The sequence below is a fragment of the Tachysurus fulvidraco genome, chromosome 5, assembly GCF_022655615.1.
Source record: "Tachysurus fulvidraco isolate hzauxx_2018 chromosome 5, HZAU_PFXX_2.0, whole genome shotgun sequence".
Classification (NCBI taxonomy): Eukaryota; Metazoa; Chordata; class Actinopteri; order Siluriformes; family Bagridae; genus Tachysurus; species Tachysurus fulvidraco.
Genome location: NC_062522.1, coordinates 1,668,136 through 1,686,045, shown reverse-complemented (window position 1 = coordinate 1,686,045; position 17,910 = coordinate 1,668,136). Strand labels below are relative to the sequence as shown.

At 44.3% G+C, this 17,910-nt stretch overlaps 1 protein-coding gene across 1 annotated transcript in view; it reads right to left on the bottom strand.

Annotated features, from left to right (window-relative positions):
* The window catches only part of LOC125141229 (NACHT, LRR and PYD domains-containing protein 12-like), a gene marked incomplete at its 3' end in the record, with an annotated part of 40,207 nt that extends 22,799 nt beyond the window's left edge, over window positions 1-17,408 (bottom strand). Inside the window, exons 1-5 of the mRNA XM_047814004.1 lie at window positions 17,364-17,408; window positions 16,958-17,162; window positions 14,958-16,728; window positions 7,495-7,668; window positions 7,056-7,232 (exon numbers count right to left, since the gene is read on the bottom strand). Coding sequence (XP_047669960.1) covers window positions 7,056-7,232; window positions 7,495-7,668; window positions 14,958-16,728; window positions 16,958-17,135 — 2,300 coding nt within the window. The remainder of the gene's footprint in view (window positions 1-7,055; window positions 7,233-7,494; window positions 7,669-14,957; window positions 16,729-16,957; window positions 17,163-17,363) is intronic.
* Between the last annotated feature and the right edge of the window lie 502 nt (window positions 17,409-17,910).

Below are 17,910 nucleotides of genomic sequence, written 5' to 3'. Positions count from 1 at the left end.
TGGGAATCTGCTGACTTCGACTGGTGACATCCTCAGACGGTGGAAGGAGTACTTCGAGGATCTCCTCAACCCCACCAACATGTCTTCCATTGAGGAAGCAGAGGCGGAGGGCTCGGTAGTGGACTCGTCGATCCCCCAAGCTGAGGTCACTGAGGTAGTTGAGAAGCTCCTCAGTGGCAAGGCACCGGGGGTGGATGAGATCCGCCCTGAGTACCTTAAGTCTCTGGATGTTGTGGGGCTGTCTTGGCTGACACGCCTCTGCAACATCGCGTGGCGGTTGGGGACAGTGCCTCTGGACTGGCAGACTGGGGTGGTGGTCCCTCTGTTTAAGAAGGGGGACCGGAGGGTGTGTTCCAACTATAGGGGGATCACACTCCTCAGCCTCCCCGGAAAAGTCTATGCCAGGGTACTGGAGAGGAGAATTCAGCCGATAGTCGAACCTTGGATTCAGGAGGAACAATGCGGGTTTCGTCCTGGTCGTGGAACACTGGACCATCTCTATACCCTCACCAGGTTGTTGGAGGGTTCATGGGAGTTTGCCCAACCAGTCCACATGTGTTTTGTGGATCTGGAGAAGGCATTTGACTGTGTCCCTCGTGATGGCCTGTGGGGGGTGCTCTGGGAGTATGGGGTCCGGGGCTCTCTGTTAAGGGCTGTCCGGTCCCTATATGACCGGAGCAGGAGTTTGGTTCGCATTGCCGGGTGTAAGTCAGACTTGTTCCCGGTGCATGTTGGACTCCAGCAGGGCTGCTCTTTGTCACCGGTCCTGTTCATTATTTATATGGACAGGATTTCTAGGCGCAGTCGGGGGCCGGAGGGAGTCAGTTTTGGGGACCACAGGATTTCGTCTCTGCTCTTTGCAGATGATGTTGTCCTGTTGGCTTCTTCAAATCAGGACCTTCAGCATGCACTGGGACGGTTTGCAGCCGAGTGTGAAGCGGCGGGGATGAGAATCAGCACCTCCAAGTCCGAGGCCATGGTTCTCAGCCGGAAAAGGGTGGCTTGCCCTCTTCAGGTTGGTGGAGAGTTCCTGCCCCAAGTGGAGGAGTTTAAGTAATCTTGGGGTCCTGTTCACGAGTGAGGGAAGGATGGAGTGGGAGATCGACAGGCGGATCGGTGTATCTTCCGCAGTGATGCGGTCGATATACCGATCTGTTGTGGTGAAGAGAGAGCTGAGCCGCAAGGCAAAGCTCTCTATTTACCAGTCGACCTACGTTCCTACCCTCACCTATGGCCATGAGCTTTGGGTCATGACCGAAAGGACAAGATCCCGGATACAGGCGGACGAAATGAGTTTCCTCCGCAGAGTGGCTGGGCGCACCCTTAGAGATAGGGTGAGGAGCTCAGTCACTCGGGAGGAGCTCAGAATAGAGCCGCTGCTCCTCCACATTGAGAGGGGTCAGCTGAGATGGCTCGGGCATCTGTTTCGGATGCCTCCTGGACGCCTCCCTGGGGAGGTGTTCCGGGCATGTCCAACCAGGAGGAGGCCCCGGGGAAGACCTAGGACACGCTGGAGGGACTATGTCTCTCGGCTGGCCTGGGAATGCCTCGGTATTCCCCCGGAAGAGCTGGAGGAAGTGTCTGGGGAGAGGGAAGTCTGGGCATCCCTGCTTAGACTGCTGCCCCCGCGACCCGGCCCCGGATAAGCGGTAGAAAATGGATGGATGGATGGGTAATGAATGATAAGGTTGATGGTGTGAATCCAGAAGATAGTATATAAAATGTTGGGAGTAAACATTCAAGTAAAGCAAGTACATGCAAGAGTGTTTCTTCTGCCAGAGTCATAGCTGATGCAAATAAAGCTGTACTGCAGAAGCAAGAGCAGATGATTAAGAGGAAAGATGATTTAAAGCTGTACTGGAGAAGCAAGAGCAGATGATTAAGAGGAAAAATTAGCAACTGGAGCTAAAAGTTATGCTAGCAGAATCCACTGCCAATCTCACAGTTCTACAGGCCTCTGACAATCACAGTGTTTCGCAAGTCTCTCGTATTATGAATTCTCAATTGGAAAAGGATCAAAGAAAGGCATCCACATCTTTCCTAAATCCAATGGCAGAAGAGTTTGAACTTGATGTTTGTTGCAAAACTGCATGGCAAACATTAGCAGTGGATCTGTCTTTGGCATCTTCTGAGCCATATCAGGAAAATCGGCAGCAGCCTTGGCAGGAATGAACAGACTCAGGAAGGCAGAATTCCCAGCAGATACTTGTACATACATCAGTACAACCTCATGGACCTTTTGCATCTGATTGGACTTCCCAGCATATACCAGGAAACACATCAGTGCAACCTCATGGACCTCTTATAGGATTATATAGAAATATAGGATATAGAAATCGGATAGGATTTCTCGGCCAAACATTGAGGTGACAGTAGGGTGACATTGTCACTATAATGCAAAAACAAAATTAAATAACAGCAGCTCTTGTTCAACAGCAATGTTCTGCATCTTAACCATCAAGAGATATTCTGTTATTTGATGGAGATCCTCTTCAGTATGTTTCATTTATCAGGACATTTGAAAAGGGAGTTGAGGAAAAGGCAAGCAATAATGATTGCTTATACTACTTAGAACAGTTCAGCTGTTCTGCCACTAGGGGGCAGCCAAGGGAGCTTGTAGGTAGTTGTCTACATTTGACCCCTGACTTTGGCAACGCTAATTCAAAACAGCTATTATAGGAACATTTTGGCAATAAGTACAAGATCACCACTGCTTACTTGGAAAGAGACTTGGTCTTGGCCCTTAATAAAGGGGGAGGATGTCAATGCTTTACAGTCTTATGCTCTATTTTGGGGAAGTCATGGCCAAATGGTTAGAGAGTCTGACTCCTTACCCTAAGGTTGTGGGTTCGAGTCTCGGGCCGGCCATGACTGACGTGCCCTTGAGTAAGGCACCGACCCCCCCCCAACTGCTCCCCGGTGCCACAGCATAAATGACTGCCCACTGCTCCGGGTGTGTGTTCACGGTGTGTGTGTGTGTTCATTGCTGTGTGTGTACTTTGGATTGATTAAACGCAGAGAACAAATTCTGAGTATGGGTCACCGTACACCGCCATATGTCACGTCACTTTCTTCTTTCTATTTTTGCGTGGCTGCTGTAATGTCTCTGAGGAATTGCAGTATCTTCAGGAGTTAGATATGCCAAGCAATATGAGAGCTATTGTATCTGAATGGCCTTACAAGCTCAGAGAGCGTTGGAGAACTGTTGCACATAATATTCTGGAAACTACTGAATGTAGAGCTTCATTCAAAGTGATTTCATTATGTGTGCATTGTGCAAAGAATCATGTATTGGAGACCTGTATGCAATTTAAGAGGAAGAAACATGGTTAAAGGATGGACTTTCTAAAGGAGAAATAGCTTTGCTTTGGTTGCTTAAGTGCTGGGCACATGAGTCGTAACTGTGGCAAGTGTTTGACTTGTAAGATATGTAATCAGCCAAACTGTGCTTCATATTGACATACAGCCAATGCACACATAATTTCCAAGAAGTCAGGTGCATGCAAGTTCTTAGGAACTGCTGAAATATGTGGTCATACAGGGGCCGGAAAAGATCGCTGTCTACTTTCTATCTTACCAGTTCAAGTTAAAAACAGTAAAGGAGATAATACAGACATATGCAGTCCTAGATCCTGACAGCTCAGCGACCTTTTGTATTGAAGTCTTATGCAGCGTCTTAATCTTCCTGGGACAAAAGCTCAGTTTTTGCTAAAAACTAAGGTTGTACCAGCCGAAGTAATTATTCTGACTTACGCGTCCTTTAGTGACAATTGTTTTCGGATTGCGTAGGAAACCCTTCCACAATCCCACTAAAGGATGTGTCCTAGTTTGCACGGGTTTGTTTTGAAAACACAAGATCAACAATTAGTGTTGCTCTTACCTTGAATGCAGGTGTCCTTCGAAGCCCCTCAGTCTTCTAACAAAGGATCCTCTTCAGGTTCTTCTACCTAATGTATTGATTGAATCTTTAGATGAAGGAGTCAGACTTAGACCTTTTTGTCTTTTCAGGATCCTCACAATGAGAGGCCTTGTTTTTATTAAAAGTAGAGTAATACAAATAGATGTGTGTAATATATGTAAGGTAAAAGAAAAGAAAATTACAAATAAAATCTCCTTCAAACAGTCAAACAATTCTAGCGTAAGTAGAAATAAGTACAATGCAAAGATAAAACAAGCCAAGAAACTCTCTCCAAGTGTAAGCCTGCATTTGTTCTCCTGATGCACTCTCTATAAGCAACAACAAAGTATATCACAATGAGCTTACCTCAAGGTGAATGCACACCAATAACTGGTTCTAAAACCATGTTTATACCATTTAATAGTATGATTTCATAACGTCATTCTGCTTCTATCAGCATACTGTCAGGTCTCTTATGATCTCATGCTTCGCAAAACAGCCTGAGAAGTCTCCTCAGCTGCACAGCTAACTGTGTGTTCTTATTCTGCTTGCACAAAGCTGCTGACACAAAACCTTGTGATTTCCTTTTAAGCTTTCACTGTTACTCTCTGTCTTAATATCCAAACATACTATTGAACATTATATCATTTCTTAATCACAAAATGATTACATAAATTCATATAATAGGTAAAGAAAACTTATCATTCCATAAAATGGAAAAGAAAACTTATAACAATTCTATAATCCTCTTTCAGCAATATGATGGGTCTTGATCCAACTGTCTAGGTACAGTGTCTGTTACTCTTTGGGTTGAATCAGCTTCCTTCTGAATCAACTCTTCTAAGGAAGAGTTGTCAAAGTGGCCTTACCTGGCAAAGGTTAAAGTTCCTTGCATAATGGCTAATGTTGACTTGTTGATTGGAAACAATGCACCTAGGATGTTGGAGCCTTGGGAAGTCATAAACAGTCATGGAGATGGCCCTTATGCTATAAGAACAGCTTTGGGTTGGGTCATTAATGGTCCTTTGTATGCAGGCAACTTTAAGGATGAAGACTGTTCTGCTGTGGTCAACAGGATTTCTGTGTGTAGATTGGAGGAGATGTTGTTTAAACAATACAACCATGATTTCAACGAGCAAGTTGCAGAAGAGCAAGCATTATCAAGAGAGGATATTAGATTCTTGGAGATTACAGAGAGTTCTGCCAAGCTTGAGAATAATCATTACACCTTGAAGTTGCCATTTAAAAGGGAAAATGTGCATCTTCCTAACAACTTTTCTGTGGCAAAACAACATATACAGTACTTGGCTTGAAAAGGAGATTCCAGAGAGATGAGCAATTTTATCACGAGTATGTAGCATTTGTCAATGAGATGCTCAACAATGGATATGCAGAGACAGTTCCCACTAAACAGCTGAAAAGTGAAAACGGCAAGGTGTGGTACATTCCTCATCACGGTGTACGTCATCCCAGGAAGAGGAACCTGTGGGTGGTTTTTGATTGTGGTGCAGCATTTAAAGGAACATCCTTGAATCAAGTCCTTTTGCAAGGTCCCAATTTTACAAGTACATTGCTTGGAGTCCTCCTGAGGTTTAGGCAAGACTTGGTTGCAGTCATGGGCAACATACAAGTAATGTTTCATCAGGTTAAGGTGGCAGAAGAAGATCGTGACTTTCTTAGCTTTTTGTGTTGGCAAAATGGAGACTTTACAAGAGAAGTGTCAGTGTTTCGTATGACTGGCCATCTTTTTGGTGCTGTCTCTTCTCCGAATTGTGCTATTTTTGCTTAAAAACAGCAGATGATCATCAGTCTGAGTTTCGATTGGAGGTTGTTCAAACTCTCAAAGAAAACTATGTGGATGATTGCCTTAAGATTGTGTCATCTGAAGAAGCAGCAGCTTGTTAGTTAAATACCTTTCTATTCTTTGTCAGCGAGGAGGTTTCACGCTGACGAAATGGAATAGCAACAAGCACACTGTTCTTCAAACTCTTCCCGAGAAGTGCTGAGCCAAAGAGTGGAAGAAGCTAGATCTGGACAGAGACAGCCTGCCTTCTTGGTTTGCTATGGTGTGCAGAAAATGACTCACCATGGTGCTTCAGGAGAAATCCTGCACAAGACGTGGGATTTTGTCAGTTTCCAGTTCAGTATACGATCCACTTAGATTTTTGGCACCAGTAGTGTTACCTGCTAAGATTATGTTACAGGAGCTATGCAGGAGGACGTTTGGATGGGATGAGACTGTGCCCCATGACATTCTGCATGATTGGATGAGGTGGTTAAAGGATCTGAATGCACTCTCTGAATTCAAAGTTGCATAAATGAGATGCATAAAGCAGTTTCCCCGTGCCTCGGGGGTTTCCTCCGGGTACTCCGGTTTCCTCCCCCCGGTCCAAAGACATGCATGGTATTTTGATTGGCATCTCTGGAAAATTGTCCGTAGTGTGTGGGTGTGTGAGTGAATGAGAGTGTGTGTGTGCCCTGCAATGGGTTGGCACTCCGTCCAGGGTGTATCCTGCCTCGATGCCCGATGACGCCTGAGATAGGCACAGGCTCCCCGTGACCCGAGAAGTTCAGATAAAGCAGTAGAAAATGAGTGAAAGTGAGTGAGAGATGCATAAAGCTCATGAGCTGTGGGTCCTACATATCTGCTCAGCTTCATAACTTCTCTGATGCAAGTGAGCAAGGATATGGTGCAGTCACTTATCTTAGAATAAAGAATAACAAGCATGACATCCATGTTGCCTTTCTTTTGGGAAAAGCTGCAGCTGTGCTTGCTGTTCGTGTAGACCTGATGTTAAAGAAGGAGCTGAGGCTGAGGAGCTGAAGTTGTAGCTGAGAGGATAAAAGCATGTGATCAGTCACAGTTATTGTTATGGATCTTCTACATCTGATTATGAAAGATTCAGCTCCCAAACTGCTGGAAATGTGGGACGTGTTCTAACGCTTCACCACTATAACCTCCTGTCATACACCAGACCTGGTGAGTGTCTTATACTTAATGCTGAAAAACACAACAGGACAGAATTACACACACATTTAAACACATTGCTTATGAACAACAGAAGCATAAATACATAGATTAGATGTGACATTTTACAGCACACAGTGAATATTACACAATATCATACAGTAATGAGACAGTAAGTCAGTAACTCACTGTAGTGTCTCCAGTTTACAGTGTGGATCCTTCAGTAGATCAGAGAGCAGCTTCACTCCTGATTCTCCTGGATTATTATTGTTCAGATTCAGTTCTCTCAGGTGTGATGAGGAGTTTGACCTCAGAGCTGAAGACAGAGCAACACAACCTTCATCTGTAATACTGCAGTCCCACATCCTGCAAGAAAGAAAACCTTCTCACACTTAACACACTCAGTTTTAGTATTGAAAACATGAAGTACACAAAATCTTTATATACAGTACATTTACTCTCCATCTCACACACACAACAATGCCAATATATCAGATCACTACAATTACAGTTACCACAGAGGAGAACTGGATGTTGTAGTGTTTATTAAAACTTTCTGTGTGTGTGTGTGTGTGTGTGTGTGTGTGTGTGTGTGTGTGTGTGTGTGTGTGTGTGTGTGTGTGTGTACCTCAGTTTCTCTAGTTTACAGTGTGGATTCTTCAGTCCATTAGAGAGCAGCTTCACTCCTGAATCCTGCAGTTCATTGACACTCAGGTTCAGTTCTCTCAGACTGGAGGAGTTTGAGCTGAGAACTGAGGACAGAACTCTACAGCTTTCCTCTGTCAGATTACACCCACACAGACTGGAAGAGAAATGATGAAATATCAGAACACTGATTTCAAACACTAGTCGTACATAACCCTCAGATTTCACAGAGACATTAAAACAGTTGGTGTGTGTTGTTCTCTGTGCTCGTACAGGTACAAATCTGTCACTTCCAGACCTCTGATTTTACACACACACTGGTTCAGGTGTTTGATGTGGACCTGAATACAGGTGGAGTGTTCACATACGTCCAAACACATCCAAACTAAAGAGAAAGTTGACATTTTTTAACCTTATAAACGATTCTTGATCATGATTTGTATTTTTTATAAAATATAGATGTGCAAAAATCTCTCATTGATCATAAACAATGTAAATAAAGGATATTAGAAAGAACATTGTACTGTTTACTACAGATGTCACTGTTACTATTTCAACACAACTTAGTGAACCCTTCTTTCTCCACAGAGTAAATGGGATCATGTCTTTCATGCCTCCACAACTGAGAAGTGAACGTGGGGTTTTCTTCTCAAATCTGAGCTCCTTCCCTGTTTACAGAGTGACGTCACATCAGCACGACTGCACACAGCATCAGAAATAAACAAAGTCAAACTTCTTACCTTTAAATGAGTCACACTGTATATACACAAGTATTAGCTTTAGATGGATCAACATACAGACATTCGTTTGTTCAATCTAAAACACTGACTATACACATAGCAGGAAATCTAACCCACCTTGTAGGTACAAATCTAACACAACACTACTGTGTGTTACACTAAAGGATTTGTGTAGGTGGGCTTCAGGGGGCTATAAGTGACATGGTAGAATGTAGTGTACCAATGTGTAATATTTTATCAGTACATAATGATGAACAGAGAACAAAACCAGTCTGTTATTAATGTTGTACAACAAAAATATAGATTCACTACAGCTGTTTATAAATACAAACACAGTCCACAGCTTAAAATCTCCAAAATCCACAGAAAGTTTCGAAAGAACGAAACCTTACGTCTCTTCAACAGTAACGGTGATAAACCTGACCGACCGTCACGTGCAACTGTCTATAATTCAACCACAACAGATTAACAACAATCACGACCCAAGAACAAGAATGTGATCATTAACAGTTTGGTGTCTTTGTCAAGCTCCAAGTAGCACAAAACAGGACTTTTTAATAACAGCGGTCACGACACTACACTCACCTGTGACACATTCTTCATCCTCTCTCTTTTTACCTGCTTGTACACTTGATAAGCAAAGAAAAAAGAACCCCATCAAAATAAAAGTCTTCATATAAAAAGTCACATTTAAACTCCATCCTCTACAAACAGGTCAGTGTTAGAGAAAGAAAATCTGCATCACACATCTGAGTTCGCTGCCTAGCTTGTTTCTAACATAATAAGAAGATAAAGCTGAACATTTTCCCACTCCATCTGTCAAATGTGTCTGTCACGATTGGAGCACCTGCCTCACCTCCCGAACACCAACACAGAGACGTGTCCCCGGAGTACTAGTCACTTCCGGACTGCAGTTCCCATAATCCCCGCACCGGGACTAATTACGCTGCCAGCTGTTGCCTATTTCCCACACTATATAAAGCGAACTTGAACTTGACCCCAGTGCGAAGTCTCGTTCTGCCATTGCAATCAGTCTGAGCATTTTCCTGTGTATCTCTAGTTCCGGTTTTGCTACTCTATTGTACATGAGTACATCGAGGAGGAGCTAAGGAAGGGGTTCATTCGGCACTCCGTATCCCCAGAATTCTTGGGGTTCTTCTTCATGAAGAAGAAGGACAGAGGTCTTCAGCCGTGCATCGACTACCGCGTATGAACGAAATCACGGTGAAGTTTTGGTATCCTCTCCCCCTCATACCATCGGCCTTGGAACAGCTCTGCAAGGCTTGATATTTCACCAAGCTGGACTTACTGGACCTATAACCTCATCCGCATCAGAGAGGGAGATGAGTGGAAGACCGCCTTTTCGACCCAGTCCGGCCACTACGAATATTTGGTCATGCCGTTTGGCCTTTCTAACAGTCCAGCAGTATTCCAGTCTTTCGTCAATGATGTGTTCCGTGATATGCTGGACTGCTGGGTGATCATGTACAAGATTCAAGATTCAAGATACAAGATTTTTATTTGTCACATACACAATTATGTAGAGCATATATAACCAGCAGTGAAATGTGAGTCAGGTCTGCTGCATGGACATTGCACTTGAATGAAACACAACAATGAAAGAATGAGATAAAAGTAAACAATGAAAATATAAGAATAAAATATAAAAAAAGATATGTATACTGTAGAATAAAATATATAAAAAATATGTATACTGTAGAATGAACAATAATGTGCATGAAAGTAAACTGTAGTTATAAATATAAGATACACAGAGATGTACAAGGCTAATGTGCATATGTGCATTATACTGTCGTCATAAATTTTAAGATACCCAAAAATGTGCAAGATTCAAATGTGCAAACAGGTTGGCACTTTCAATATGTCAATGTGAGGTAGTGAATGATGATGAATATCTTACTGAAAAAGTGAATATAAGTGGAGACATCTTATGAAGATGTTAAGATTCTGGTTTTGAGTTTAGGAGCCTGATGGCCTGGGGAAAGAAACTCCTAATAAGTCTCTCAGTTTTTGCCATCAGGCTACGGAAGCGCTTCCCAGATGGCAGCAAAGTGAAAAGATGGTTATTGGGGTGTATTGAATCCTTGATGATTTTAACAGCTCTGTTTTTGCAGCATTTGAGGTAGATGTCGTGCAGAGAGGGGAGAGCAGACCCTGTGATGCGCTCAGCTAAGTGCACAACTCTCTGCAGGGCTTTGCAGTCTTGACTGGAGCTGTTCCCATACCACACTGAGATACACTGAGACAATACACTTTCTATGGCCCCTGAATAGAAAGTTTTCAGGATTGCTGGTGAGACCCTGAATTTTCTCAGCTGTCACAGATGGTACAGTCTTTGCCTGGCTTTATTAACCTGTGTTTGAGTGTGGGTAGACCAAGTCAGGTCCTCCAAGATGTTTACCCTCTCCACAGAGGTCCTGCCGATCATAAGAGGAGTATAGGGCTGCTGCTGTCTCTTCTTGAAGTCGATAATCAGCTCTTTAGTTTTGCTTACGTTCAGAGAGAGACAATTGTCCTGGCAGCATGATGTTAGTCTCTCTAGCTCATCTAGGTATGTGATCTCATTGTTGTTGTTGTGAATGAGGCCCAGAACCACAGTATCATCAGCAAATTTGATAATAGATGTGGAGCTGTGGGAAGATACGCAGTCATGTGTGTAGAGAGAGTAGAGCAGGGTACTCAGGACACAGCCTTGTGGCGCTCCTATGTTCAGGGTGATAGAGTTGGAGGTGTACTGGCCTGCTTTCACCACTTGGGGTCTGCCGGTGAGGAAATCAAGCATCCAATTGCAGAGTGAAGAATTCAGGCCGAGGTCCATGAGTTTAGAAGACAGCTTGATTGGGACTATAGTATTGAAAGCTGAGCTATATTCGATAAATAGCTGCCGTACATAGTTCCCATTATTGCTGTCAAAGTTTGTGAGAGAAGAGTGCAGGATGTGAGAGATGGCATCATCAGTGGATCTGTTGGGGCGATAAGCAAACTGAAGAGGGTCCAAAGTGTCTGGGATGGAGGAGCAGATGACGTTTTTTACCAGTCCATCGAAGACCTTCATGACTATTGATGTAAGGGCAACTGGACGATAGTCATTCAGACAAGAGGGTTTATTGTTTTTAGGCACTGGGATAATGACAGATTTTTTTGAAGGAGGTGGGAACCACTGATGTAGCAAGGGACTCATTAAAAATGGATGTAAACAAACCTGCGAGCTGATCAGTGCAGGACCGCAGAATACGGCCAGAAATCCCATCAGGTCGCTGCTTTCCTGATGTTCGCTCACTTAAGAGCCCTACCAACCTCATCCTCAGACACGGTGATCACATGATTATCGCTGCTCTGACTGCTGCTTCCTGACGCGCTGGTCGGCAGACTCGCGCTGCTTAGATTGCTTTCAAAGTGGCCGTAGAAAGTATTTAGCTCGTCAGCCAGTGACGGATCTGCTCTCACCTCTGCAGAGGATTTATTTCCAAGGGCACAGATGGTACTTAGTCCTTGCCACATGTGTCGGGAGTCATTTACTTGGAAATTTGACTCTATGCGTTCCTTGTATCTGTGTTTGGCGGCTCTTATTGCGCTTCGGAGCACAGCACGATGCTTTGTACTCGCTCATGTTTCCCGACAAAAGACCGGCGTTATAAGCAGCAGTGCGTTTGTTTACTGCTTCACGGATTGTTCTGTCCACCCAAGGTTTCTGATTTGAGAAGGTTATTGTATCCGTAGCTTGTGGCTCTGACAGAGTGGAGATATTCCTGGGGTCACACCATTTCTTGTTAATCATGAAACACCCTCCACCACCTCATGATTTACCGGCCTCGGCTGTCCTGTACATCCGTAAAACAGAGACGTTTTCAGCCGGCATTACAGCAGCGTTCGGGACCGAGGGCGTGAGCCATGTTTCAGACAAACAAAGGATGTTACAGTCCCTTATGTCCCACTGGAAACTTATCCTGGCTCTAAGATCATCCATCTTGTTTTCCAGAGACCGGACATTGGCAAGCAGAATGCTCGGCAGAGGAGGACTGTGAGCTCTTTTTCTCAGTCTATTGCGGATCTCAGCGCGTTTCCCGCGGTGTTTCTTGATCTGTTGCCTTATTCAGGTGGCCATTGTTCGTCTCGGTGTTCCGGAGAATCTCAGATGGCCACGATGGGTTGAGGGAAAAGTGTCCTGAAACATGTTAGTGAAGCGATGTCCAATGTCCAAAAGTGTGCCTTTGTTGTAAGTGATCAGTGCAGAGGTTATGTGTGTAAAAAGAGAAAGCAAAAGTAGGTAAAAAAGTAAATAAAAGCACGATCTAAGCGGAGCGACCTGGACGGCGACCGGACTCAGCAGCACCATCTTTGAATCTTTGAATACATCAATGACATTTTGATTGACTCTGAAACCCTGGAGGAGCACGTCCAGCATGTGAGGGCAGTACTGAAATGCCTGATTCAGCACCGACTTTATGCCAAGGCAGAGAAGTGTGAGTTCCATAAGACCTCAACGGCCTTCCTAGGCTACGTCATTTCGACCGAGAGGGTTGCCATGGACGACTCGAAAGCGCATGCAGTATTACAGTGGCCACGGCCGCAAACCATTAAGGAGCTGCAGTGCTTTCTTGGGTTCGGCAACTTCTACCACCGTTTTATCTTCGGATTCAGCACAATCGCAGCACCCCTCACATCCATGACAAGGAAAGCACCAGCCCATCTCTCATGTTCACCTGAAGCTTAAGAAGGAGAGCTTAACCTCGGTTCCCATCCTTCACCACCCTGATCCGACCTGGCTGGTCATAGTCGAATTGGATGCCTCCAGCATGGGAATCGGAGCTGTTCTGTTACAATGCCAGGACCTGGCTAATAAAATGTTTCTGTGCGCGTACTTCTCACGAAAACTATCGCCCACGGAACACAACTACGATGCAGGGGACCACGAGTTACTAGCCATGAAGGCTAAACCAAGAACTCACCCGCTTCCTAAGCTTGTACTGCCAGAACAATCAGTCCGACTGGAGAAAATACCTCATGTGGGCCGAATACATGCAAAACTCTCTCATCAAACCTTCCACTGGCCTCACTCCCTTCCAGTGTATTCTGGGCTATCAACCCCTCTTGTTCCCTTGGTCTGGTGATCCATCCGACCTACCAGCCATGGGCGAGTGGTTTCGCCGGAGCGAGGAGACATGGAGCGCGGTGCATCGCCAGCTGCAGAGAGCCATCCGGAGACAAAAGGCCCAAGCCGACAGGCGCCGCAAAGCACATACCGACTATCAACCCGGTCAGTGGGTCTGGCTCTCCACCCACAACATCTGTCTCCACCTGCTCAGCAGAAAGCTCAGCCACAGGTATGTGGGGCCTTTTAGAATCATCAAGCAAGTCAAACCAGTGTCTTATCACCTGGCACTACCTCCCACTTACCGCATCTTGCTCACCTTTCGTGTCTCACTGCTGAAACCCGCGGATGGACCAAGAGGGCACCCAGAGGGAGTCGCTGATCTGTCTGGTCCACAGCCTCTACTGATTGACGGCGAGGAGGCATACCAGGTTTGCAACCTACTGGACTCCAGACGCCAGGGAGGCAACCTCGAATAACTGGTCGACTGGGAGGGGTTTGGCCCGGAGGAACACTTTTGGGTAAAGGCAGGGGCCGTCTTGGACCCCTCGGTCACCGCGACCTCCACCAACAGAACCAAGACAGGCTTTCCCCTCGGCCTCGGGGAAGACCCAGCGTTGTACACATCCTCGTGTCGGTAGCCGCTCGCGGGGAAGGCTCTGTCATGATTTGAGCACCTGCCTCGCCTCTCAAGCATCAACACAGAGAACCATCCCGGGAGCACTAGTTGCTTCCGGACTGCAGTTCCCATAATCCCCGCACCGGGACAAATTATGCCACCAGATGTTGCCTATTTCCCACGCTATATAAAGCGAACTTGAACTTCACCCGAGGGCGAATTCTCAATCTGCCATTGCAATCAGTCTGAGCGTTTTCCTGTGTATCGCTAGTACCGGTTTTGCTTCTCTGTTTCTGTATTTTGGTTTATCGATTGTTTGCCTCCTGCCCTGACCTTCTGCCTGTATTTCTGACCACGATTTCTGCCTTTGCTACGTTGTTGTGTTTGCCGACCTTGACCTTGCCTGTTGTTTACGAGATTGTACAATAAAGCTGCAAATGGATCGTCAGCCTTATGACACATCATTACAGTGTCGAGGTCCAAAATGATGATTGATGTTTTATTTACCACGAGCTCAGTCCTTGGTAAAGTTTAGCAGTGGAGCAGACTGAGACTTTTGTTTTTCCTTCGTATTGGGTTAAATTTTTAAAAAGCATTTATGTTTTATTTTTATTAGAAAGAACAATTGAGTAAAAAAGCCATGACAGAGTGAATCTCCCCACAACACTGTGTCACACACAACAAAAGATGAGGAACTTCAACATAAAGACATACTTGAAGGACATTAGAGTGTTTTAATATTTACTTTTTATATTTTCTATCCATATTGATCCCATTTTGTCAGTCTGATGTTTTTCTCATCTGTGAGAGTTTTGTTAAATGTCACTTTCCAAATAAACAGAAAAGAAAAAGTCTTTCACTGGTGTTTAGTTCAGAAATGTATTTAGTTCACACATTAATCCAAACAGTGCAGTTCAGTGTTACATTAAAATAATAAACCATGCAGTAATACATTTATAAATAAAAATACTCACTCAGCTTTTCTGGAGGCTTTGACCACTGGCAGCAGCCTCAGAAGACATTCATCTGATGGATCATATTTCCTCAAATCAAACACATCCAGCTCCTGTTCTGAGGTCAGTAACACAAACACCAGAGCTGACCACTGAGCAGGAGAGAGTCTGGTGTCACTGAGACGTCTGTAATCTCCTCTGTTCAGGTAAGTTTGTACTTCCTGTACTAGAGAATGATCATTCAGTTCATTCAGACAATGGAACAGATTGATGGATTTCTCTGGAGATGGATTCTCCCTGATCTTCTCCTTGATGTACTCCACTGTTTCCTGTTTGCTGTGAGATCTGCTTCCTGTCTGTTGCATTAAGTCTTGTAAAAGAGTTTGATTGGTCTCCAGTGAGAGACCTAGAAGGAAGCGGAGGAACAGGTCCAGGTGTCCATTCTCACTCTGTAAGGCCTTGTCCACTGCACTCCTGAGGAGATCATACATGTTTGACTTCCTGAAAAGATCAGACAGATCAGAGGTTTGATGTTCTGTTACATTTCTGCTGATGAAGGAGAGAAATGTGTATAAAGCAGCCAGAAACTCCTGAACACTCAGATGTACGAAGCTGAACACCTTCCCCAGGTGAAGCCCAAACTCCTCTCTGAAGATCTGGGTACACACTCCTGAGTACACTGACACTTCTCTGACATCAATGCCACACTCCCTCAGGTCTTCCTCATAGAAGATCAGGTTTCCTTTCTCCAGCTGCTGGAAAGCCAGTTTTCCCAGTGCCATGATACTCTCTCTGGTCTGCTGAGGATCAGGGTCACATTTCTGATGGTACTTTTGGTCCTTGTGTTTGATCTGAAAGATCAGGAAGTGTGTGAACATTTGAGTCAGAGTCTTGGGGATCTCTCCACCCTCTGCTTCATCCAACATTCTCTCTAGAACAGTGGCTGAGATCCAGCAGAAGACTGGGATGTGGCACATGATGTAGAGGCTTCTTGAAGACTTCAGGTGTGTGATGATGTTATCAGCCAGGTTCTGGTCACTGATCTTCTTCCTGAAGTACTCCTCTTTCTGAGGATCACTGAAGCCTCGTACCTCTGTTACCTGGTCTACACACTCAGGAGGGATCTGATTGGCTGCTCCTGGTCTTGTGGTTATCCAGAGGAGAGCAGAGGGAAGCAGATTCCCCTTGATGAGGTTCGTCAGCAGCACATCCACTGAGGCTGACTCTGTCACATCACACAATCTCTCATTCTTCTGGAAATTTAGAGGAAGTCGACACTCATCCAGACCATCAAAGATCAACACCACTTTGTAGGAGTCACAGTCTATTGATTCTAGTTTTCTTATTTCTGGGAAAAAGTGATGAAGAAGATTCATCAGACTGAGACTTTGCTGCTTCATCAGATTCAGCTCTCTAAAGGGAAGTGGGAACATGAAGGTGACGTCCTGATTTACTTCTCCTTCAGCCCAGTCCAGAATGAACTTCTGCACAGAGACTGTTTTTCCAATTCCAGCAACTCCTTTAGTCAGCACAGTTCTGATGGACTTGTCCTTAAAGATCTCATTACATTTGATGGGTTTCTCCTGTGTTGCTGGTCTCCTGGACGCTGCCTCAATCTGTCTCACCTCATGTTCATTATTGATGTCTCCACTCCAACCCTCTGTGATGTAGAGCTCAGTGTAGATCTCATTCAGAAGTGTTGAGCTTCCATGCTGTGAGATTCCTTCATTAATTCTTTTAAACTTCTCTCTCAGCTTGGACTTCAACTTTGGCTGATGCACAGAGGCGAGTTCTATTAAACAAAGTAATATCTAGTTTAGTAATAAATAGTTATAATGCAAAATCGTACAAACACTGGTATTAATTCCTGACTGATGTACTAAATATTATTGAAGCTGGACCATGAACAGATACAACATGATACTAAAATTAATTTTAAAACTAAAAGTGTTCATATCTAAAACTATTTCCTCTCTCTAAAGTGAAGCTGATGGAATAAAGTCATGACTCAGAGCTCTTACTGTTGTGCAGTGTGTTAGCGAGATCTGTGTGGTTCATGTTCTTCAGGACGTGCAGTGTGATCTTCAGCGCTCCGTCTCTGACACTGTGCAGATCCTCCTCATCCTCCACCTCCCTCTCAGTGCATGCTGGGTAATCTGGACTCAGGAGCTTCCTAAACCTCTTTAGCTCATTCTTCATCAGAGAGATGACTTTGTGTTCCAGCTCCTGGTTAGAAACACACAGGAACAGATCTAAATATTATCATGTTACACAGTGAGAGAGGCTTTTTTTTTATCAAAAGAAAAGTCTATTTCTATTATCACATTTAAAACTCATACAACTGATTACCCTTAATGCTGCTGCACATCAAGACATGACAAGGGATCACAACACATACATTACACACTTTAAAAACAACACACACACCTTGAATACAGCGTCCAGCTGATTTGTGCTGATGTTTGATTTTTGTGGTCTGTGAACAAACAAAACGCATCATGTAATATGGACTATATGTATTCATAGCTGCACAAATCACACACTAATATTTACATTTACATTTACATTTACAGCATGTGACAGACCCCTTATACAGAGCGACGTACATAAGTGCTTAAATCTCTAACATTGAATACATTAATGCTGGTTCACTAGGTTACATACTTAAGATACCATGAGTTTAAAACATTAGTTCAAAGTTACAATGAAATGTGTTTTTTTTTATTTATTTTTTTTAATGCAAAAGATAAGGAAAGAAGTGCTAGTTGAAGTGATTCCTGAATAAGTAGGTCTTCAACCGCCGCTTGAAAATAGCCAGTGACTCAGCTGTCCGGACCTCTAGGGGAAGTTCATTCCACCACCTTGGTGCCAGAACAGAGAAGAGTCTTGTAGTATACTTGCCTCTTACCCTGAGAGATGGTGGAACCAGTCGAGCAGTGCTGGTAGATCGGAGGTTGTGGGGTGCAGTGCGAGG